Genomic DNA, 24,067 nt, shown 5'->3' with positions numbered 1-24,067 from the left:
ATAACAGACAATGGTCTGTGGATAAGTTAATTAGTGGAGCCAGCTTGTGTTTAATTATTTCACTTGACCTGGTGCAGATTTAGACAATAATCCCTTTAGAGAGGGGAAGGGGCTGTCGGAAATTATGTGATGTACCAGAAGAAAAACTCTAAATCTGCCTGAGCTGAGCAGGTAGTCGACTATCTAAAATTGGAATGATACACTATTCTCCACTGTAAGACAAGCTCAAATGGAAAAAGAAATGCAGGTCTGAACCAGAGAGATTATGCTAAGGACCTCATGAGCTTTCCACTCCGATACTTAACTTTCCACCCCCCTCCCTATTCAGCTGGGATTTTACTACTGAATAATGTATAAGCCAACCCACTGTAGTCAGAGGTGGGATTTCATGAGCAACCTGAAACAAGCACAACCAGACTGAACCAGGAGTCTCTGAACATACTAAAATGTGTGCGAAGCAAGAAAAGGGTCTATGGACTCTTAGTATAGATGGAATTTTGTTATAGGAGAGGCTCTGAAGATTTGCACATTAAAAAAAATAGAACTGATTAGGTTGGGTATCAGTCCTATTCTTGCTCAGACTCTATAATGGGATCCAATTAAACTCAAAGGTTTGTTTTATCTGAGTAGGTCAACCCCAAATCATGTAGCTTTTCAATTTGGTACCATCTCTTCAATAGCCTGCCCAAATAGGAAGCCTTTAACACGTGGATCAGCACAATCTCCTCCAGAGGCTACAGCATCTGAATGCCAGCAATACTTTGAGGAAGCCAGGTGTATAAAAGAGAGCCTAAGCCAAATGGGAAAAAGAATTAAAAAAAAACAAATTAGGAGCTACTCTGGCAGGCAGTAAATATGCACTGTCTGAGTGGGAGGAGAGTCTTCGTTTCAGCCAAAGGGTGGGACTCACTCTTGGTGGAATCAGCTCCACGGGAGATGTAAACTGGCCACAGGCTTACTTTTGCACACCAGTTCTCTCTGTGCTGTGGATAGAGCATCCTTCTGTGCCATCTCCAGAAAGGACACACCATGCACAGGAACTCCAGCCGAAAAACTTCACGAACAGCTAGTCCGATAAAAGCAGCACCGTTGCTCTGCTTGATCCTCTTTATTAAAAACATAACGCGGCGGGGAATGAAATGCCCTAGGAGAGGAGCGGGGCCAAGACAAATGCAAGCTGTGTGTGGGAGATCACCTTATCAGATATTTACTGCAGGAAAGTGCTGTGGTGCCGAGGCGGGCTCTCCATCAGCTCCTCTGACAGCTACCTTTCTCTGGAGCACAGGGATTGTCAGCCCCAGCAAAAAGACAAAGCCTCCTCAGCAATTGGTCTGCAAACGTGAAGCCACTTTCTCGAGAGGATCAGCACAGCCACAAAGCCACCGGTCCTTCCTTTTCCCTCACAAACAGCTCCGACACTCTCCTCCTCCAGAGGGCAGGAGGAGCAGCAAAGACAACTCAGCGTGTCCCAGTCATGAATAAGGCACTTGGGCAACGCCAACAGCAAGGCAAAGAGCTGCCGAGGACAAGTTCAAAATTACACTTACATCCCGATCATCTTGCTGGTGAATTTTTTGGGAGCTAAATAAGACGACTGTTTTCCTCTTTACTCACTGGACTCTCATAGGTTCCAAGCTATTTACCAGCCTCTTTTTTCGGAAAGCTCTTTTATTCCTTAAAAGTTTCTCCTACCATCTCCAAGTATTTTTTTAGTGAAATACATACTCATGCTATCATCTTCCAAGGCCCAGGGCTCAGAGTCCTTCCTCTATCAGTTTCACTGGTCTACCTAGCTATCAGGCTTTTATCAAGGAAAAATAATCAAAAAAAACCTTTCCATACACACGAGCCCCAAAAACTGATGGAGATAGCATCATATTGAGAGAGTTGGAGCAATCATTCAGAAGACCAAAAGGTACAGATGATTCTGGAAACACCCACCAGAAACACCCCCCGCCACTGCCACTCGAGAAACGCAAACGGGGAGACATATTCTTTCCAGATACCATAACAAGGCTTCAGAACCACTGACACAATTCCCTTCTTAATTAAAAAAAATGGCATTATTTCTATGACGAGGCTTCACTCGGCTCTTTCCCATCCTGCAATGAGGGCTACCAAGGAATCCGTCGAGCGGTGCCGCACCAGCCGCGCTCACAGCAGGTCCAAGCCCTCCCCGTCTGCCAACGTCTGGTATCTCCAATCACTACGAGTGGCCCTCACCGGCTGCACGACGCATTTCCAAAGGCACTAAATGGGGTTAATAAAATGAGCCTTCTTCACTGGCTGAGTGGTAGCGCTCCTCACCATAATTTGCTGAAAAAGGTCATTCTCGTCTGTAATGAGAAAATGAAATGCATGCGGGAATGACGGAGCAAGCTCAAATCAGTCCTACGTACAATGTAGAAACATAAACCAGAATCAAGCATAAATCTACTCCTGAATTCAGCTTATGGCTAATCAGCTCTTCCTTTGACAGGATATGCTGCTGTGGAAATGGGATAATTTTATAACTGAATAATTTAACCCGTTTTATCTTTAAGTAATGATTTCAGGCATATTAATATATAAAGCCTCACTATTTACATTTTTGTTACGTGGACCTGAAAAATTACAAGGTGTCAGGACTAACACAGTATTCAGTGACAAATGACATTTGTAGAGTGGCTTTCATCCCCCAGCGTGGCTTTGTGCTCCACAAACCCCTGGGATGGCACGTGGCAGGGCTGGGGCAACTGCTCCTGGAGAGCCAGGGGAAACTGTCGGACACGTTAAGGCCAAGGCCAGAGGGGACACGTAAAACACACCCCGACCCGCTCTACAGAGGATGCTCCAGCACTTTACCTGCTTATCCCTGTTAAGACTCCGGCAGTTTATGTCTGGCTTGAAGACACGCTCCACAACGACTTCCCATCATTATTCGAACGCTGTGAGAAGTGGAAAAGCCACTTACCCTTGAAGTCTGTTAAAGTCCTTCATCATCTCAGTCATTGGAAAACACGCTGGGAGCCTGCGAGTCTGGAAGCTAAATACAGGGGCTTGTGGTCCGAATTCATAGAAATGGATGTGCCTCACTGCAAAGTAATTACTAATCTCTCACTCTCGTTCTCCTCCTGCGAGTTCAGCTGCGGATGCATTTTTCTGCACATGTTTTAATGCAGTGATACAGGAACTTCATCTTTAAAAGCAAGATACCTGTGGCTCAGCAGAATCTAACCACCTCGGCTTAGTTCTCCTCTGGAAAAAAATAACGGGGAGAACATGAAAACCAGAATCCCTCTCACTTTAAAGGACTCCTGTAATAGACACAAATAGCAAACATGGTCCGTGCTAGATTGTGCCTGTCAGAAGGTGACATCCTCTTACCAATTTTGCATTAGTCCTCACTGCTCCTTGGAGACGGCTAATTTGGGTGAGGGAAATGGGAAAGAGAAACTCTTAGGATGTAGTCAAGCCCTTTAGATGTCACTTTCCCTCATTCTTTGTATTTTGTCAGTACACACACACACACGACTGATAATCTTCACAGATTCACTCATCTATCACTTGTACCGAGCGGAGATCCTCCAGCCGCCCGCCGCAGCAGATGTTCCTCCAGCCCTGCACAACACCGCATTGATATGCAGCGAGGGGAAATAATTAACACAGGCGGCGATAATTCAGAACAGAATAAATTCCTTTTGTTCTATTCCAGGGGTGGAGAAAGGACACAGAGCTGCTGGACCCTCCTGCCAGAGGACAGTACAGAAAGCAAGGCTCAGCCTGTGATACCTGTTGGCCACGCGTAGAGTATCGGCTGCCTGGCAGAGACAAGAAGAGACAAATCTGGACTAAAACCACTGCATTTGGGTAATCTCAAACCAGTGCATTACTATCTGAGTGACTGTTCCACAAAGGATGAGTTATAGCAGACTCGATGGCTAAACTAATTCCTAGCACCAGTGCAAAGCCTTGTTTACTCCCAGCCAACATTTGAAATGAAGCGACAAGGAGGTTTTGCAAAGCTACTGCAATGATCTGCAGATAAATGCACTCAAAATAGTTACCACAGATGGTAAAAACCAATCCCCGCTCAGTTTTTGGAGGAGCACAGTATCTTTTTTTTTTTCTTTTTGACATAACATTTCAAATTTCTGCTCTATCAGAAATGTCTAGTTGCACCAAAACCAGAGTGTTGGAAAAGAAATCAACTGTCTCTGCCAATAAGAAGAACTTTTCCTCTTCCCCACAAAAATCCTGCCATTTCATTCATAAATAAAATAAGCCACTAACTCAGTTCTTGGCAGGCTCCCCCTTTTATCTCTCACTCACTTGAGAAAGAGTAGCAACATCACGTTTCTGGAAAGCCAAGAGTAGTAATCATAGAATCAGATTTCATGTATTTTTAAAGGCATTTGCAGCAGCAGAGCTCCAATCACTTTTAACAGAAATATAAACATACAGAAATTTGGAAGAAGCAACTCGGGGCTCCTGACTTTCTTCATTTCTTCAGCACAAGATGAATGTGCCGGGAAGGAGCTCCTTTCTAAAGGAGATCTCAAAAAAGTTAGCAACATTACACTACAAGCACCACGGAGCCAAAATACTTATTATCTCAAATAAGGCCGGATGACATTTGAGATGCCTCGACATTCCTGGCCCTGCCACAGAGTGGGGATCAACCACCTCCTTTGCTCTCATTTCTTCTTTTTTTTTTTTCCTCCTGCTCTCTCAAAGTCTGTGTTCATAAAATATTTAGTGGGAGCTCTTCAGAGGATGATATCGCCTATCCTGGAGCCCCAGCGCAGGTTTACTGCGCTACCGAGACAGATATTCTGCCAGCAGAGACATCAGAGGAGCTGATGGGCTTGAATTTCTGCCCCGGGAGCTCCCTCTCAGGCTGACGCTCGGGGCTCAATCCCCGCCTGGGACCCCAGCCTGAGCGGCACCGGACAAGGTGAGCGAACGCACAGCAGATCTGGTGCCTTTTGTGTGGTTATAAGGAGAAATGTTACTTTTCAGAACGGAAAACAGAAATAGGAATGTTCTGCCTGTTTCCCAGCCCCAGCTGGGGGCAGCCGACCCTTTTTTACCTCTTGTTATTTTCTTCCCAGCACAATGAAATCTGGAATTCGGATGCATTGCTAAATCAAGCTATCAGTTGGGGAATAACTCCTAATAGCACCCCCCATTTCTGCAGCAGCCTCCCATAAATGAAATAAGCTCACATGCTCCCCCCCACCCCCCAAACTTCGTTACAACCAGTCCATCTCATGCATCCCACAGCCTTCCCTGTGAATCCACACATTTTGTGCTCCCACCACTATTTCCTCTTTCCCTCTTAGTTTCATGAAATCAGCTGCAAATTTCCTACATTTCCCTGACGTTTTCCTGTTCTAGAGCAAGTATCTGCTTTTAACCTTTTCCTCTAAGCCTGGCTCCCCAAATGCACCTTTGAACCCCTGGCGTGCTCCAAATCCCTATCATTTTCCCTATTAGTTGAAGGGATAGTTGTTCCCTTGTTCCACCTTTGGCATTTCTCACCCTTAAGCATCCAGGAGCTGAAATCAGGCTGTTGCTAAACTGTCCTCCTTTAATATTTTTTATGAAGTGCAGTCCAATTATCTTTATCTTCCTTGGGGATCCATTCAATTAAGAGCCGTCGTAATGAGTGAATGGACACAGAGCATTGTAACCATATTTACATCCAGATTAATGGGAACCAGGTAAGATAACTTTAAAGCCATCAATATTTTAATACCTTGGCTTTTCATTTTGCTATCTTCAGTGTCAGACACATTTAGAGAGACCAGCACAATTTGAGAGGCTGAGTTTTTAATTTCCTCCTTGCTTTGTGGAAATGAGGGTTTAGAAACAGCAGAAAACTACAAGAATTTGTCTTAAAATAAATTTCTTGCAGGTTAACTAAAACACTTCTCATGACACAAAGCAAGCTGGAACACTTCGTCCAGTTTCTTGGACGTGTAATGAATCGAAGGCAATTTAAGAAACCAGTAAAGAACCAGTATTTAAGTGGAGATGCTGCGAGCGCCGGGAAGTCTCATTTAATGAGCACGCAACAGAAATGCTGAGCTAGAAACACTGATTTTGAAGTGGCTTTTCTCCCCTCTGAAAGACAAATGCTGGATCTGGAGCGTGGATCTGTCTCTCAGACACGGAGTAACTCTGACAGCTACTTTTGCACCTGCTCGGAGGCGCCTCTGCGTTGCAGGAACAAGGTAGAAGGGTCCCACGGAGAATGAAAACCTGGGTCCGATTCAGCACAGCTTAACATAGTAGTGTCACAGGCACTGATAAATGTGTCAATAAGCATTTGGAGAAATAACTGCTATCCAGGGAATTTATCTTGGTTGTAGTAGTTTCAGCTGAATAGGTCAGATTTGTTAACATTTTAATTTACACAAATCTGCATTCCAAATACTGCTCTTCGGCTCCTTTTCCTAACAGCAAGAAAATGTCAGCAGCAAAACCAAATTTACTCCTCTAATAGCTTTCTCAAGATCTCAGGAAAAACAAACAAAAACAAAAAACAATCTGTGGCGCAGTTATGGGAGCGCTTAAACACATTTTCCAATTTAGACCTAATACAACTTTATGTTAATAAACCAGGAACTTTTGCCAATTCCAGATGTAACCCTGAAACGCAGCAGAGCGCGGTGGGAATAAGCGTGTCCCGTAGCTTCAGGGCAGCCCCGGGACCGTGCCCGGAGCTGGTTGTTCTGCCTCGATCCAAGTGTCCCTTGTCCCACCTGGTACTCAGCTGTCGGACACTCAGCACCAGATTTCCATACACAAAGTGCCAGCTCGCCTTGATTTCCCAGACTCAGGGCAACCGAGGAGCTAACATCCAGCATACGGTTCCCCCACAAGTTTTTAAGATACTTCAGACGCAATGAGATAGACCTGAAAAAAGATGACCATTTTTGCCTTACCCTTTCTCCCTAATTATCACCTGCCTCTTTTTTCAACTGATTTGCTGAGATTAAAAACTCTCTCCCACCAAGCCATCCCAATCTATGTCTCTCAAATTAACACAAACCGATGACCTTTCTCTACCCGTAAAGCCCTACATTAAAATGCTGGCCCCCACTGATGTCAAGGGGGCAATAATAGTTCTGTCATTTCCATAAAATCAGCATTTTCCTGCCAGAATTCAGCTCCCTCCTCCGAGTACTGTGCTGCTGTCCCCCCGAGGGCTGCCAGCAATCTCTACAGCCCTTGTTTCTCCTCTTCGACTACAAGCACGCTGCAGGCTCCAGCATTCCCCAGGATAATCTACCTGCTTAGGATTCAGCCAACTTTCTGCTTCTCTAAATAAAAAGAGCAGGGAAAGGTCAAACCTGCCCTGGGTTGCGCTCGCAAAGTCTGCCCACGTGGGGTGGAAAGGAGCAGGCTCCTTCACGTCTGGAAAGCTCTCGGCTCACCCCACCTTCTCCTTGGAAAGCCGTTTCAGTCGGTGCCACCCCCTGCCTCGGGCAAGCCCCAAATCCGTGCCGTTGCCAGCCGCAGCCGGGTCCCTGCGCTGGTCCCGTCGGCCGTCCCAGGTGCTCTGCTTGCCGCTGGGCCACTGCCAGTGCTTTTATGGCCCTCGGCAGCTGCCTGTGGGATTCCTCCCGCGGCCCCCGTGCAGCTCTGAAGCACAAACGCAGCCCCGGGCGTGTGAATGGAACGGGCACAAACCCTGGCAGAGCGATGCCTCTCTGCTCTCTCTGCAGCGGGGCCAAAAACATGCCGCAGGGGCTGGTATTTTTCCCCCGATGAAGGGAAAAAAAATCTCTGAAGTGCTGTAAGGTTTCACCCCTCTGAGTTCGGGGTCCATGCACCAGCCTGCACACGGGGCTCCCGCTCGCTCCGTCCCTGCCATCCGTCATGAGGGAAAGGAGGGAAAGAAAGAACAAAACCAGTTTCTGGTGCCTTCTCTCGGAAATGCAGCACGTTGGGCTCTCTCCAAATGGATATCACTGGACTTGTTATCTCTGGGGACTGCCTGAAGTCATACATCTGAGCCTAGGACTACCCAAGTCCTTACTTTCGTGTTTGCTGCACAGCCATGCTATCTGTGGCCGGCTGTTCCATGAACTACGATCCTTTCCATCACTTACAAGCTGATCAAGATCTCCTCGTTGCATTGGACAGATGACACTCCATGAACTGCACAGTCCAATGGGAAACAATCCCAGAACTTAAGTTCCCTCTGTCCCTTCAGCCCCGTCCACTCCTTCCCAAGTCACTCCAACCCACCACTGATGCTACATCGATTTTTGTTTAATGCATGAGATATAAATGCTTTCTCCCTGAGCTATACTCACGACTGGAGAAGGCAGAGCTTGGAGAATCACACCGTACAGCTCACACAGGTAGAGAATGCTTCTGCATTCGGAAAAGCTATACATTGTAAAATAGCAGAAAGAAGAGGTACTAAAGGCAGAGCTTCATACAAAACCGAAACCACTGGAAGAGACATTTTCCTAGTTTGGAAACAACATAAGGATACCTTCGTGAAACATGCCAAGTGTGTTGAGTATGGACTGTGTTACTGCTTCCACAAATAATGTGCAAAGAACCAAGCAACAGGTCTAGAAAGGGCTATAGATGCCTGGCACTTTATTTTTCCCCTGAGAGAAGGGGGACAAATGCCAATTTATTCATCCCCCTGCTCCTCCTGGAGTATTTTTTACATCTTTCAGTTGTACAAATTTATGCAGGGAAAATATCAGCTCCATGGGTTTGAAGATCCTCCCAGGGTTTTATCGACCGATATGGATTAAGACAAAAATATCACATCAAAGGCACGATGCCCCACAGCTGCTGCAGAAACAAAGGCCACGATCTCCACACCACAACTCAAACTTTTAGAGGCTTTGCATTTGAGGCGGGGTTTGGGCTTTGCAAGTCAGCAACCCTCAACAGCGGGAAACCTGGTAGGATGGCTTCTAAACCCACCTCTCTGTCGAGTCCAGCAGCCACAGTGACAATGTCTCCCGTCTCGCTGTTAATCGTGAACATGTTTTGCGATGGGCTCTGCGGGGTCTGAGTCACGATTCGGTACCTCACCATCCCGTTGGCTGTAGTACTATCGTCTGCATCATTCGCCGTCACCGTCATCACGTAGGTACCTTGGAACAAGAGAAGACGAAATATCAGGGCCAGCTCATCGTGGAGCAGATTGCAGTCCCATTGACTCGGGGTCATGCGTTTTACTCAGAAACACTCTGGCGTAGCCAGCCCATTTCAATCCGGCCAGCTAGGCAAGGCGAGGATTATGAAAATAGCAACACTGCTGAGACTAGATGATCTGTAAGGACACTGATTACACAAAACCGGTATCGAGCGAGAAGTCATATGAGGATATCTATGATTAACTTCTAATTCTTTCACTGATTGTAACTTTTAGGGCAGCATTTTTTGTCCTGCAATTTCATACAGATTCCCACATGAGATTTTTTTTTTTCCATCCAATCACTGCATTCACATGCATTTGAAAGTATTTCCAGAGTTTAATCCTGGAAAGCCCACCAGAGTTCTCAGCAGCTTCAGAAGGACCCCATCTACGCGTCCATGGCCAGCGCAGGAAGCAACTGCCTGCTGCCTCCAGTTCTCAGAGAAACGTCCACCTTTCCAGCCCCTTCTGGAGAAAAAAAAACCCATTTCTGCAGAGCAAATGGAACAGCTGCTGCCCAGCAGGACAGAAGATCAATGATTTGGTATGTGTGGCCAGTGATGTATTGAATCATTGGTTTGTTTCTTGCTAATCATCAGTGTCTTCATTTGCCTTGCAAAAAACAATCCCTACTTTCTGGATACTGTTGGTAGCGCACTGATGCGCTGACAGGCTCATTAGCACTGGAGTTTGGCAGCAGGGTGTTTTGCTAAAGTGGGAAATTATCATTATGAGGGTAAAAGATGTTACTTGATTGGATGGACTCCTGCAGCTGCATGGTCCTGTGACCCCCCAGAGCTCATAGGGCCCAGCTTTACGCTTGTGATATCGGTAGGAGAGAATACTAAAAGGGCAAACGCACACTGCTTACCAAAAGCAATCTGCAACAGTGGATGAATCCAATGACATGAGACCCGAAAGGAGGAGCGGGAGGCAAAGAGAGACAGGGAAAGCAGACATAACCGCATTTAGTGACCACCAAACCCAACGGTATCACTGGAAAGACGGAAGGTAATGCTTGGACACTGCTCATTCGGGAACTCTGAGCTGATGAACCAACTTAGGAGCCCGCCACGCTGGAGGAGCTGCAGAGTGGTCCCAACAAGAACCTGAGCTGATTCAAGATGGAGCCACACACTTTTTCACAAAAAGAGCTGAGTTTGTTCTGCCTGCTTTGTTAGGTGTGAGCCACGGGCAAACTCGAGGACACGTGGCTGCATCAGTGCTGCACCGTGGCCCACGGAACGAGCCCAGGTCCCCGGTTGGTCCCAAAGGCACCGCGCTTCCAGTCAGAGAACGCAGAGCTGCGGAGCTCGCATCCTTTTGCAAGAGCTTAAAGACACATCCCACGCTCTCAATGGGCAGATCTACCACTGGCAGCATCACCCCCATATTCCGTACCCCAGCCAAGTGTCTTTAAGCCACTGGGCACACAGGCAGTGCCCCCCCAGTGCCTTCCCCGGCTTTTGGAAAACATTTCTCAGTATTAGCAAGAAGCTGCCTTGTAAGTTTGCATTTTTGCACTGTGGAAAGTGCTTTGCTGATCTCCTTCCATCGGGCTCAATCAGGCTCTTGCTGTTCTCTGTGGTGATACATATCCCTGTGAGTTTTCTTAGTTCAATAAGAATTATAGATTAAAAAATAAATGAATGTGTAAAGCAAATTCTAATGATGAATATGCTCCTATCTTTCTGCAATAATCCTGATTCACATTTGTGAAATGAAAACAAACTATTCAACTACTTTAACATTTTTCCGATCAATAAACTTCAGGAGAGGGAAGGAACTCTGAATTGAAACAAGGCTGGGCGTGCAATGAATCTTCTCCTTTCTCTTCAAGCATTCTTTTTTTGCTCTTTTGCAAAGCCAGTTACTATGAGACAACTGGTACAAATAAAGAAGCCAACCCTTAGATAAGTACAGGGGAAATGTACAGGGGAAATTTAAATAGGAAATATGCAGAATGCGATGTTTGATTTGGAATTTATGTTATCTTAATGCATTCTATACTGAAAATATCTCTGAACAGAATGTCAAAACCTGGGGCTAATGAAAACAGAAGTGGGAGAAGAAAACAGAATCTATTTTAGGACGTGCAGTCTTAGGACATTTCGCCAAAACCAGGTGGTATTTCGTGATTCACTTCTAGCACAAGAAGCAGCTAAGAAAGGAAAGTTATTGAGGCCACCAGGTTCAGACAAGGGCACCCCACAGTTGTGGTCCCTCCCCATCTGGGATCTCTCAGACTGCACTGCAGTTTCCAAAATGAACCAGGATGTGAGAGATGGTGGGTTCCCAAGGTGGTAAAGGGAACCCACCAGGCTGCAGCTCTGGTGAGCTGACAGCACCTATACTGTGGATGGAGCATCATAGGTCTCCTTCACTCTTTTCCCAAAATTCTGCCTTCTTTCCTGCAGTGTAGCATTGGACTGAGCACATCTGCCCTAGAAAAAAAATGACTATTTCAACAGCAATTGACCTACATCCCCATAAAGGGAGATGGGACCGGACAAATATCTCTAAAGTCATGAACCGAGCACCAGGGAGCTGTATTTCAAGAGGCAATCTGCTCCCTATCTCATATCTTTAATTTCCATTATGAAACTCAGCCACAGAGAAAATAAAGTCAGGAACTTGGCATTAATTACCAACTTGTAACTTAATAAAACGTGCTCTGCAAAGGGCCCTGTGTGGCTGCAGCACTCTGCAGCGCAGGATGGAACTGCGGCAGCCGCTTCCTGCCCCGGCTCCCGCTGCTCCCCGGGGCTGCTTCTCTGACCACAGCCTGCTGGAAACCGCCTGCACATCACTCCTTCCTCTCTGCAGTCCGTTCCCCTTCCCCTGTGCTCGCATTTCCCACCTGGCACTGCTGGCCAAAGCATAAGAGCGTGACGGCATTTCCCACTACCCAAGCGGAGGGTACCACTCCTCAGGACCGCTCACAGTGGGTGCACTGGTGTAACCTACATCACCATCTATTCCACTCAGTTTTCTGTATATTTAGTCAGTTTTTAAGCAAGACGTATCCTCTGGATACCCTGTGCTGCAGTGAATGGCACAAACATCTATCTGTGCACAAGAGAATTCAGTAGAGCGATGTGGATATATACTGCGGCAGTGTCTAACGTCTTCTGGGTGCTATATAAAGCTTTCCCCTACACTAAGATGGCTGGGGATAATTTACCTGCTATAAAAGTAAATAATATCATGTTTCCATGTCCTATGCATGGGGATATATCTTCATACACTTTGTATTAAAATAAAGGAAATACACCCCCATATCCAGCCCCTATTACTACACAAATTAGGCAGACACACAGTGGCAGACTGAGCAGTTCTTACACACTCGAGGATCAAGGCTGGTATTGTTTGGGGTTAAGGGAAACAAGTACAGACTGCCCAGCCTGGTCTGCAGGATGTGTGTGTGCATTTTGAGGAATTCAAAGTATTTCACCTTGAAATCCCTATATCCTACCCAAACAGAGACTGGGAGCAGTTACCACAGAACAGAAAAATGGGCAAACCCCTCCATGTCCTGCTGCAGACCCCCACGGTGCCGCTTCTGGGTCAGCCCCTGCCAGTGGGGACGGAGCTACGATGGAGGTTACAAATGGGGCAAGAGGGACTTTACGCTTTCAGTGTGTGAGAGAAGCATTAGCTCTATTTTTCTGCTCTGAAGGACCTGCTCTCAAGCCCAGTAACAACATTAAATGAATGCATAAAGTGCTGAAACTCGGGAATTTGCCCCAATCTGCGCCGCGCATCCCCTAACGAATACCCAGTCCAGACGGTGTGGGATGTAACTGTATTAAACCACACACCTGGGCTACTAACTCGAGTAGATAACCTGTTGAAAGAAAACCATTCCTCATCAAATAAGGCACATGGTGTGTTAAATAAAACACCTAACCTAGTACATCATGTCAATACTAAATCAAATTTGTTGCATGTTGAACAGCTCTTCCGAGCAGCAGATTGAATTATCATGCACAGCTAGTGATGACAAGATTACTGTGCATTAGCTTTCATTAACTAATGTGCCAAGTTCATATATCACCTGAGTTAAAATTGATGTACGGCATGATGAAGACGATCTATCAATGAAAGGCAAGACCCCAAGAATCTGCAACTTCACAAAGCGTTCCCTTTGATTTCCCAGAGACAGCAATCTCCTAGATGTTATTTTGTCAAATGAGGTATTTTTCTTTCAATCTAACAATGGACAAGACACATGAGAGAGATGCTTGAAAGCACTCCTTATGGAAAATATTCCCATTAGATTAATTAAGCTTTCTACAGGATGGGCAAAATAATGCCTTACAGAATCTGGGGAGGATGGAAGCAAAAGGAGATAATTTTTACCTGTATGTTTTTTTTTATCAATTTTAAAATGAATCGCATCTGCTTGTAAAAGACTGCAAAACATTTTGTTAGGTTCACTATATCTCATTCGATCTGTACATGTTAAGCAAAAAAAGAAGCAAAACAAGAAAGATAGCTGCCCTGGGTATTTATAAGCAGATAAGCAGACAGTCGTAAACAAATGTCCCCCCCAAATCACTCTGGAATCTGAGAATCAGCTCAATTCTTTCTCGCTTCCATGTCCCAAAGCACGCCAAGGGCTGCTCATTCCCATCACGTTGTCTGCAATCTCTGCTCTCCCATCCAGGCAGCTTCATTTCTCCATAAAGACCGAGCTCTCACAGTTTTCAGGCATACAAACAATATCTTAGCACAGTTGTGCTCCCAAAGTCTTTGCTACAATTGCTTTATAATTACCATTTTTCTAAGCTGGTTTGATATCCATTAGTTAGACTTAATGCATGTTAAAAGAAAGAGCTAATGGGCACTTATCAGGAATCCAAATAAAAAAAAAAAAGAAGATAAAAAAACCCCTTTCACTTTGCCCTTTCTACCGCATATCACTATAAAAACACACAATCCTCTCTTTCTACTCAGGATATAAACAGAGAAAGCTAAAACTTCAGCCAGTTTTTACTGATAATGCTGATTCTCTATTCAGCTTTATCTTACAGTTTATGTTTTTTAATGGCTGGTAAATGGTTGCAGAATCATTAAAGGTTGGTTAACCTTCTCAGTCTAATTTTGACCTACAAGATACTTAATTTAATCATTCCCCCATAGAAAAGGCCTGAATCATTATGTGCAGACATGTAGTGATGGCCACATTACATTAGATCTTCATTAACCCAAGTTAATAATGGCTTTGTACTAATGGAAACCTCCCCTTCCTCCTAATTTTTTTCCCCCCAAATTGGAAAGCTCACTTAGTACATACTCTGCATCCGAAGTTAGATAGAGAGAAGACAGTAACTGTTGATGGGAAGATTAAATACTGAAAAGCAGTGTAGAATTTACAACACTTCCTAAAAATAAAATTTTCCCTTCAGAAGCATTTCCTGATACTAGTTTTCTTCCCCACAGAGGACGGGAATCTCATGTCCCTACTCATTATAGGAAGACTTCACCCTTTAAGTGATTTCATCCATTGCAACAAGGTCTCGGGAACGCTAGAAAAGCAAAGACGTCAAAACCAAGTTACAATGAGAAGTAGGATGGGATCCCCAGCAAGTCCTCAGAGCACAACTACCCACAGGATTACTTGGATCCAGCTTCCCCACGTAAAACAGGATCTTTCTTACCAATAGACATGCTGAAGAGCGCTTGTGCTATTTGTCTTTTTAATTGATAGATAAAACTAAGAATACACTTCCATTCCAAACACGGGGAGGCGGGGGGCCGTGGGTTGCGATGCCGCGGACCGATCCCAAGTTGGTGTTACCTGCCCTGCCTGGAACCCGGCACACGCTGAGCGGCACCGAGCTCCGCCGGGAGATTGCCTGGCCAGAGAGCAGGGGTGTGAGAACAGCACTTGCTGTGGCGCTAAACACTAAAACGTCTGCGGGAACAAACCTGTATCCTCGAGTTGAGAACATAAAACGCGTTCAATGGGCGATTTGAAGCACTTTCACATACTCAGCGTGAAGGGTTTCCAATGAAAAACGTGGAGCCGAGTCACCAAAGGTGCTGAGCGGAGTTATCCCGGTAAACAGGAATGTGTGCGAGACATCGAGATGACAGAAGTGCCCGAAACTCTACTGCGGATGTAATGAATTGCAAATATACTTAAATTAAACTGCATCCACATGCTCTAGATAGAAAACTAAATAAAACCAGCACTTTCCTTCCGAATTATATTCCTTCAGTCATAACTGATAGCTACTGTCATTCTCTTTCACTATTAGTTTTGTAATCACTGGCAAATTTTGACCTTTCAAGCAGCTAACCTAATTCATAAAGGATGCCACTTCCTAATTAGCGGAGACGTCAGACTCTCTCAAACAAGGCAAGAGCCAACCTAATGAGAATAAAGAGAGCAAGCGGGTCTGGAGAGACGACCGAGTCACTCGAAGAGGCTGCTGTCACCCGGAACTGAAATAAAACCTTCTCATTGTCAAAAAAGAAGTAAGGATCTCAGGAGAGAAACTGCGCCAGATGCAGCACACAGAGGGGTAGGGCCAGGTTTGGAAATCACTGCAGCACAGCAGCCTGCAGCCCACGGAGACCCCGTGCGCCCCAGAGAAACTACACAAGTAAAACGACAAGATGGGCAAAAGCGCACTCAGCCCCTGAGCAAAGAGCTTGGACGGCGTAAATCACCGAGCCTCAGCTTGGCCGAGTTCCTGCAGATGAATCCTCTGGAGCCCCAGAGGCAAATTCAAAAAATGGAGAAAGCGTGACTTGGGACAAGATATCCTGAACACCACCCAACGGCGCCAAAAAGCACAGCCAGGCTTCACGCTTTCCTGAAGGCATTTGCCACCAGCAAAACCACGGGGACCCGGCGGCACAAAACCTGAGACCAAACACCTCTTCCACAAGGCCTGAGTCCAATCCTTGAATTTTGACAATACAATACACTGTAAGATAATATAAAGTAATATAATATAAATACTGGAATATATATAGTACTATATTATTTGTAACTGCCGGTTAAAAGGAGGCAGAGAGTGGACTGTTGCAGTGTTGTAACTCACGTCCAGAGTGGTCTCAGACCATGATTTCTGAATTTTTTTTCTTTATTATCAACTTGGCCATTTTTTCCGCAGAGAAAAATCATCAGTCTGGGGATTTGCATTTCTTTCTCACCTACAGTCCTATAATTCACTTCCTTGCTCTTGGGACCGGATGCTTCTGAAAAGGAAATTAAGAGCACAGATTTCATAACCACTCACCTCGAAACAGAATGGAAAGCACCACCACATGTGTCTGCAGAAAAACAATTTCTTATCTTAAAATTGTGCTCGGCTGAGCAAAAGAACTTAAAAAAGAATATTGCGTATCCTGAGTCCGTGTGTAATGTGTGAGAGAACAGAGTCGGGTTGGACAAAGCCATTTTTAACAGCGTATGAAGTGTGAGAGTAAGAGCAGCACCTCCCCGAGCCGCAGAAGATGGCACTGCAGGGTGGGGGTGAACCCCAACGCAACGCACCAAACTGAGAAGGGCTCTGGCACGACGGGGAGAATCCGGTGAGACCTGCTCTGTCACTTGAAGGTTTTTCTTTCCATGGTCTCTCTGGAACATGTGGCACTTGCGTTATTTCTAGCCCAAGTGCTACGGGCTCAGCCTGGCTCCTGGTGCCACGTCCCCATGTCCCCACCAGCAGGGGCTCAGCCACAGGACCCTGCTCACGGGCTGGGCTGAACTGGGACCCTCCTAAATGACCAGCACTAAAACCAATCCACCACCAAGCTGGTAAAACAACACTGAATGTTTTAATTCTGAGCAGCACTATGGTGCCTTGGAATGGTTTGTAATGGAAGAAAGGGGTTTCATTCAGTGTGCTATTTATTTTTAAAAACAAAGCATCTTCTTTTCTGATCTCGGGCGCTGCTGCCTTCGTTGCCTCCCCTCCCGCCCCGCAACACCCACCCGGTCCCTTCATGGGAAGATCCACCTGCAGGACACCAGGCATCTCCTCGCGAACTGTACTGACGGGCTGGAAAAGAGGAAGGAGCCAGAAATACAGAATCCAAATTCTCCACATGAATATATATACACACACACACACAAATGCAACTATATGCCTTAAAAGATTAATTTCACAAGCCTTAAATTACAGTTTAATTTGAAAACTAATTCAGCCTCATAATTGGCTTTCTGTTCAAATCACTGAGGCTAAAGATTTAAATTCTTAATATTCATATGACTTTCAAGTTTCTGGCCCCATCTGTGCATTAGTCCATGGTGTTAATCTCTGAGGGAATCTCTGCTGGCATAGAAATAAAATAAACAAACTGGGACAGTAGTAGAATAATCGGCTTTTAAAATCCTTGGGTTTTTTTATATACTGCTTATTTTTATGAGATTTCTTTAACTCAATTTGCCACATATAGATTTGGCTCCCAGCTATTTCATTTTTCACGTGGCATGCTATCAACAATTATTGTATCAGAGTTCCATGAAATCAGGAGGAAACAGGGAAATTTTAAATTACAGCATTTCTTATGTAAGAAATACTAATACTCCTTTGCTTTGGAGGACTGTCCGTACTCGGCACTCTCTCACACTGCTCCCAGGGAGGGCGGCAGGAGGAAACGATCCTGCCAAACACCAGGAGAAAGGAAAAGCTGGATGAAACTCTAATTTAAAAGAAGCCTAATTTAAAAGAAGCCACTTGGTCTTCTGCTGTTGACTTGAAAGGGACCAAGATGTATCCCGAGAGTTAGTGAGGTGGAAAGGATGAACAGGAACGGAAAAGGCCAGTCTGACAGGAACAAATTGTTTTGGAGAGATGTGTTAATTTTTGACAATCTTTCTGTTAAAACAAAATAGATACAACCCAGAGCAAAGCACTCGAGTCGCTGCAGAGCATTTCACACTGACCTTTTCAGAACCAAACGCTTGAGTTGAGTGAGACAACCACATCCTACCGCAAGGTACGTTTTATGGTGGTTATATCAAAACTAAGCTTCCGCAGCGCCCAAAATAATCTTTCTCCATCACATTTTTGTTCTGTGATTAAATTCTCCTTTCTCTCTACATTTTAGCATTTTCATTCTATCTTTTCAAGACTTTTTTTTTGGGGGGGGGGGGGAACTGCAGAATTTCTTTCGAAACGGCCCTCCCCAGGGACACCCCTGGGATGCTGCAAGCCCAGAGGCGCAGGGGGTGGGCTCAGGGCGGGCACTAATTGCTGTTTGTACAATTAGGGGGGGGAAAAAACCCACCCCACGGCCCAGCTCCCTCCTGCTTTGGGGCTGGGAGACGTGGGCTTTGGGTGGGCAGTGGAGCTCTGCCACCGTCCCGCTTCGTCAGCGCTTGAAAGGCAGCCCGGGAGAGCCCCGCTGAGTGCGGCTGCCAGAGGGACCCGGGGAATTTCGGCTCCAGCTCGTGGCTGCATTTTCAAAACGTGGCTGTGTTCTTCATAGGGAGGCAAAGTTCGAAGAGGCAGAACATTATTCGACATCAGTAAAACACGGTCTTTTAAGATACACTTTCAAACGGTGGCGCGTTAAATCAAAACAACTCGTGGAAAAGAAAATCCTACATCACTATTCCTGTTCTGCATTTTCGGAGGGGCCTGCATTGACACATGTAAACTGTCCAGCAGCACGACCTTAGGCTAGATAAACTAAAAATGCATTGCAATGTTTTCCAGGCAGTCTCAGAAAAGGCAAAAGAAATGCAATTCAGTTTAGGAGCCGGCACACGTTTGGGGATGTCTATGGGCCAGGCTGTGACACATGTGGTCACACGATGAAGAACTTCACAAGAATGAGCTCCTGATTTCAAGAACACTACGCTACAGAGTAGGACACTACTTCAATTAAGTTATTTTAATCTTAACCAGCAACAACAACCTATTATAATTAATAATACTTGATAATTTCTTTTCTATTCCTGCTTCAAGGTGACTTGCACACTGCAGAGAGCTCGCTCTTGGAAACCCGGGCAGTCTGAGAGCTCTGCAGTCTGGGAGGCCCCTTCACGGAACCCACCAGACTGTTTCTAACGAGTCTCCTCACGCTGCTGCCAACTCTTCCAGCTCTTGGACAATCCCCGTTGAAGGATATTTGTATTTTAGGCAAAAGCAAACCGGCTTCTTCCACAGGAGGCCAAGTGCCCAGCAGGCTGGAGTCCACATCCTTCCCGCATCCCCATTCCTTGGTTCACCCACCTCCTTTTGGCTTATTCACTGTCGGGCCAGTAGGTCAGGTCTTAGGTGGCCGTCCTCCGTCCCCTGCCGTGGCAGCAGGGTTTGCAGCAGTGCGAGGGGTGAGAGAGGAGGCACGGGGCTCTCCCCACTCACCACATCCCGGCTGCGAAGAGGGGACCACGCTGCATTGCGTAACGTCACAGAATGGTTTGGGTGGAAGGGACCTTAAAGATCACGTAGTTCCAGCCCCTGCCGTGGTCTCTGGAGTGGTCTGTGAGCAAAGAGGGGCTTGTAACGCGAAGTGGGAGATGAGTTTAACCCAGCATCACTGCTCGCTGCCAGCGGTGGTGCTGTGCAGCAGTCAGCAGAGAGCAGAGGACAGCTGACGCGTGTCACTCGCATTATCTGTCCTTAAACAATGAAACCATTTGCTAAAAATTAATTTTTATCTACCCCAGAGCTGGCTAAATTACACAGTGTCTTCTGCTTATCTCCATATCTTTGACATGCAGCTCCTACAAAGCTACTCATCTGGTAAAGACTAAAACAATGGACAAGCTCCTGAAAAAATGTTCAAATAAGATATAAAGTACTGTTGTCCCCACCAAGCAATCCACGATTCTCCACCAACACAGCTAAAAAAATCAAGGCTGTTAACAGATACATCAAAACTCAAGGAGCCAACTGCCTGCCTGGACCCTTGTATTTAACAACAGCCTCATGAAATGTCTACTCACCAAAGCCTTCCCCAGTGGTCACTGGTTGCTTCCATCAGACCAGGTTGCTCAAAGCCCTGTCCGACCAAGCTCATGGCATGTCCTCCTCCGGCAGCGCCCACGCACCCCGGGACACCCCCGTGCCTGACCCCGTCCCCTCCGAACGGGATCTGCTCTGCTGATGCCCTAAAGCCTCTCAGGGCCTTTCCCAGCAGCTCAAGGTCACTGTGCCCTGCTCAGGCTGGGCTCAAACACGTATTTTTGATGGTCTTGCTCTGCAAAATTTCCATGGGTAGAGCTGGAGCTCCATATGTCCCTTTTTTCTTTCTTTTTTTTTTTTTAAAGTCTGGGCAAAATTCCTACTGACTTCAAAGAGTCATTGGCTGCTCACACTCGCTGCCCTCAGAGTCAGCATTTATTTGGGATACTCTCATACTCTGGCTATTTTTCTCATAAGAGGTGTGTAAAATTATTAAGAACGCTGCAGATTCTGCGGTAATCGAGTAATACTGCATTTTTAATCACAGCCATTCTAAATGGGCATATGGAAGATGTGAGAAATAACCATTGTAGAGGATATCCAGGGAAGCATTTCCAGTCCTCAGGCATAGTTCAAGAGCAATGAACAGAGGAAAATGAATACTGAACTTCTGTAACATACAAGGAGGTTTTTTAGTTTGCTTGAAGCAAATGTGTACTTTATACATGGATATACATACATATGCATGTATATACTTACAGATGCATATACATATATAACTTACTGTTGAATCAATACTGAAGACATTTTGCTGTTACCTTAAGGATATGCAATGTCCTTCATTTGTCAACCATTGCCACAAATAATCATGAATTCTGGCCGCATATTTTTTCTCTTGCAATGGCTGGTGAGGTACCTCCTTAGTAATTATAAGTCTGAAGCGCCTTGGACTACAAAGAAGTTTCCAAATCTCTGCAGGATCTACACTTAGCTAAAGGCACTGTCTAGATCTGTCCCTGCACAAACCAGGGACATGGAACGTGGAGGCCCAGAAGGAGCACGCAGACGTCCACGGGAACTCCGTCACCTCTCTATCCCTTTCTCAAAGACACAACATCACATTTATTGCCAAGTACATGGAACGAGGGCCTCGATTACCCAAATTCCCAGGAGGTTCTACAAAAGCAAAGAACAGAAATTCAATACTAATATAAACCTTTAAAAGAATACCCATTAAACAGGAAGAGGGAAAAAACCAAACCCAAAACATCAAAGACAACTGTAATTGCTTTTGAATAAAAACAGATTGCTTTCTACCTACCTACCTTAAAGGCAAGCACTCCAGCCTGGGCTACAGAATACCAAAAATCACTGGTAGAAGCAGAGGCACAAGTATTTTGTAGGCAAAGTTATCCTATTCTGATTTAATAGCTCAAAGGCTTATCTGGATTTCAGACAAGAAGAGGATGCAATTTACTGCTCCTCACACACAAATGAGCAGAGCCAGTTAAAGCAGTTGGGAACGCTTTGAATATTGATCTGTCCTAGAGTAAGATGTAAGAAAATTTGATTTACTATGGAAATGTTGTATCAATCTTCAAACCTTGATATGCCCCAAAGCGGCCTTCAAATGAAAGCCGGAAAATCCTGCGGGAAGATGTCACTGGAGCCATCGGCTCAGGGACTTCTGGCGTCCCCTCTGCCGAGCAGGACCAGGATTGGCACTGTGAAGGCGGGACGTCGCTACCCAAAGCGTATCAGGAAGGGAGCTGTACCTATTCTTTCCTCAAAACCAATGTCACGTTCTGTCTCCGCTACGTGTCACCACAGCCGCCCGTTCCTCACGCTGCTGAGAGACAATCAATCACGGCTGCGAATCACCTTGTTAAAAATAGTGGCCACCGGAGACTTTCCCGTGACACCTCAGGCAGCAGAGAAGCCATGATAAATGTTTGCTGACACAAAACCAAGTCACGCGGTATTTAACCCCTCCGCTGGCAAATAACCGAGGATAAAATTTGCCTTGGAAAAATCTCACTCGGATTTCAGGACACTTACAAAAGTACTGGTGGTAGATTTCCCAATATAATTTCTGCTTAAAGAATGAATACACTCCCATTAGTTATGTTCAGCAATAAGCTAAAACAACCCTGCCGTAAGCTACCATATTGGAAACCGCACGGTTACACCACACCAAAATAACAAATCAACAATATAGTTGAAAAGAAGACACTAAAGACCCTTGTAAGTGTATTTTTCAAAGCATATAGACAAGTTCATGTAAAAATCATCACTTGTATTCCACGTACAGCTTATGCCCTCACTAATTTTTCACCCATGAATTTTCTGAAATTCTACTTCGAGCTCTTCCCCATTTCACCCCCTGCAAGAAAAGTCCATGGGGACGGAGGATGAGCCAGCAATTCCAGTGGGAATATTCCCACTTCAATGGGTTTGCATCAGGGCATAAATAAGAAAGTATTTTCTTCACACTTTGGGACAGAGACTTCACTGGAGTCTGACTGGGTGCCAGATATTGAGCTTGCAAATGGCTGGATTAAATATCAAAGAGGCAGACACTCAGCATTTCAGGCACAGGGTCAGTGGAGGGGCACTGCCGGGCTGCCTTTCCCTACTCTGCAGTCAGAGTAACAGCCCTGTACACGTGGAACCAGCCTATGAGACTAGCAATACAGAGAACTACCCTACAAAACTGCTGCTTTTACAAATTCCACCTCTAGGAAGGGAGAATCGGGATCTAGGTTTCCTCTAACCCAAGTCTGTGCGTTCCCTGCACCCAGAGAAGGAGATCCCAGCTGGAGTGTGCTCCCCTCCATCACTCTTCAACAAAGAACCAGTAACAGCAAACCTCTCCCACATTCCCTGTTTCAGGCAAAGCCACCAACGCCAGATTAATGTCCGGATGCTAGTGATAACTTTAAAACTTTTTTTCCAACTGTACCTGGTTTAGAGCCTTCATCAACAGATCCGTTATAGACTTGGTTTATAAACTCCGGCCTGTTGTCATTCATATCAATCACATAGATGTAAAGGTCAATAGGATTCTCCACCTTGTTTCCATTCATATCCACCGCGTGAGCCCGGAGCTGGGAATAAGCACAATGAAAGCATAATATCAGCAATTGGATTTGTGGCAGAACGAGAGACCATGTTTTGTAAGAATTGACCTTACTTCATAAATACTTTCTCAGAATTGAACCGAGCAGGTATCTAATTCCAGCAGGAAGCAGTGACGTGGTTTCCATCCACACTCTACACAGAGACACTTTTTCAAGGCTTAACATAATATTGAAATAATATTTCAAAATGGCAATTGTCAGTGGAAACACTAACTCTGCTGTAGTGATGCTATCTCCTTCATTGCTAACAGACAGCTATATTTTAATTTTTATGATGTGATGAACCTTGTCTGAAAAGCAAATTTTGCTTAGTTCCAAACACAGTGAGGAAATGAGTTTGACTTGAGGGGTTTCTTATGGGAACCTGCAGCCTTTCATACCCACAACAACAGGGATTAATAAGTGAAGACATTTCGGAATGACATTAGTATTGTTTATTCTTTGTTTAATCACGGTCTCCAGGAAGAGCAACAGCTACTGATGCCACTGCTCTATGCACCAAAAGACATAAAAAAAAGTCCCTTTCCTTCCAATGATGGGAGCCCCGGTGGCGCTACGGATGAAGTATTTTTCTCAGGCTTGACTAAAGCATCCAGTGGTGAAGCGTTACGATAGCCAGAGCCACAGTGCTAAGTCCTCAGTTATACTGGAACTGCGGCTTTATCTTATTAGCAATAACCATCAGTAATAATGCTCGAAAACAAGAGCATCTGTTTTCTGAACAAAAGGGACAGATACAGCATGTCAAAATGAGTAATTAATAAAACAAAGCAATCAACAATAGTCTGGAACAATCAGTAATCAGGTGAAAAAAATGGATAGCTTTCTCATTAGAGGGACCAGATGGCTACTCCGAGCGGCGTGTGCGCGGAATGTCGGCTGCGGAGAAA

General features: G+C 45.4%; 1 protein-coding gene across 1 annotated transcript in view; it reads right to left on the bottom strand.

Annotated features, from left to right (window-relative positions):
- The window catches only part of CDH4 (cadherin 4), a 433,033-nt gene that overhangs the window by 64,665 nt on the left and 344,301 nt on the right, over positions 1-24,067 (bottom strand). The window contains exons 6-7 of the mRNA XM_074157675.1: positions 23,000-23,144; positions 8,944-9,116 (exon numbers count right to left, since the gene is read on the bottom strand). Coding sequence (XP_074013776.1) covers positions 8,944-9,116; positions 23,000-23,144 — 318 coding nt within the window. The remainder of the gene's footprint in view (positions 1-8,943; positions 9,117-22,999; positions 23,145-24,067) is intronic.

The sequence above is a fragment of the Numenius arquata genome, chromosome 12 (assembly GCF_964106895.1).
Source record: "Numenius arquata chromosome 12, bNumArq3.hap1.1, whole genome shotgun sequence".
In the NCBI taxonomy this organism is placed as follows: Eukaryota; Metazoa; Chordata; class Aves; order Charadriiformes; family Scolopacidae; genus Numenius; species Numenius arquata.
The sequence above is the reverse complement of the archived record's forward strand: the minus strand, read 5'-3'. Positions and strand labels throughout refer to the sequence as shown.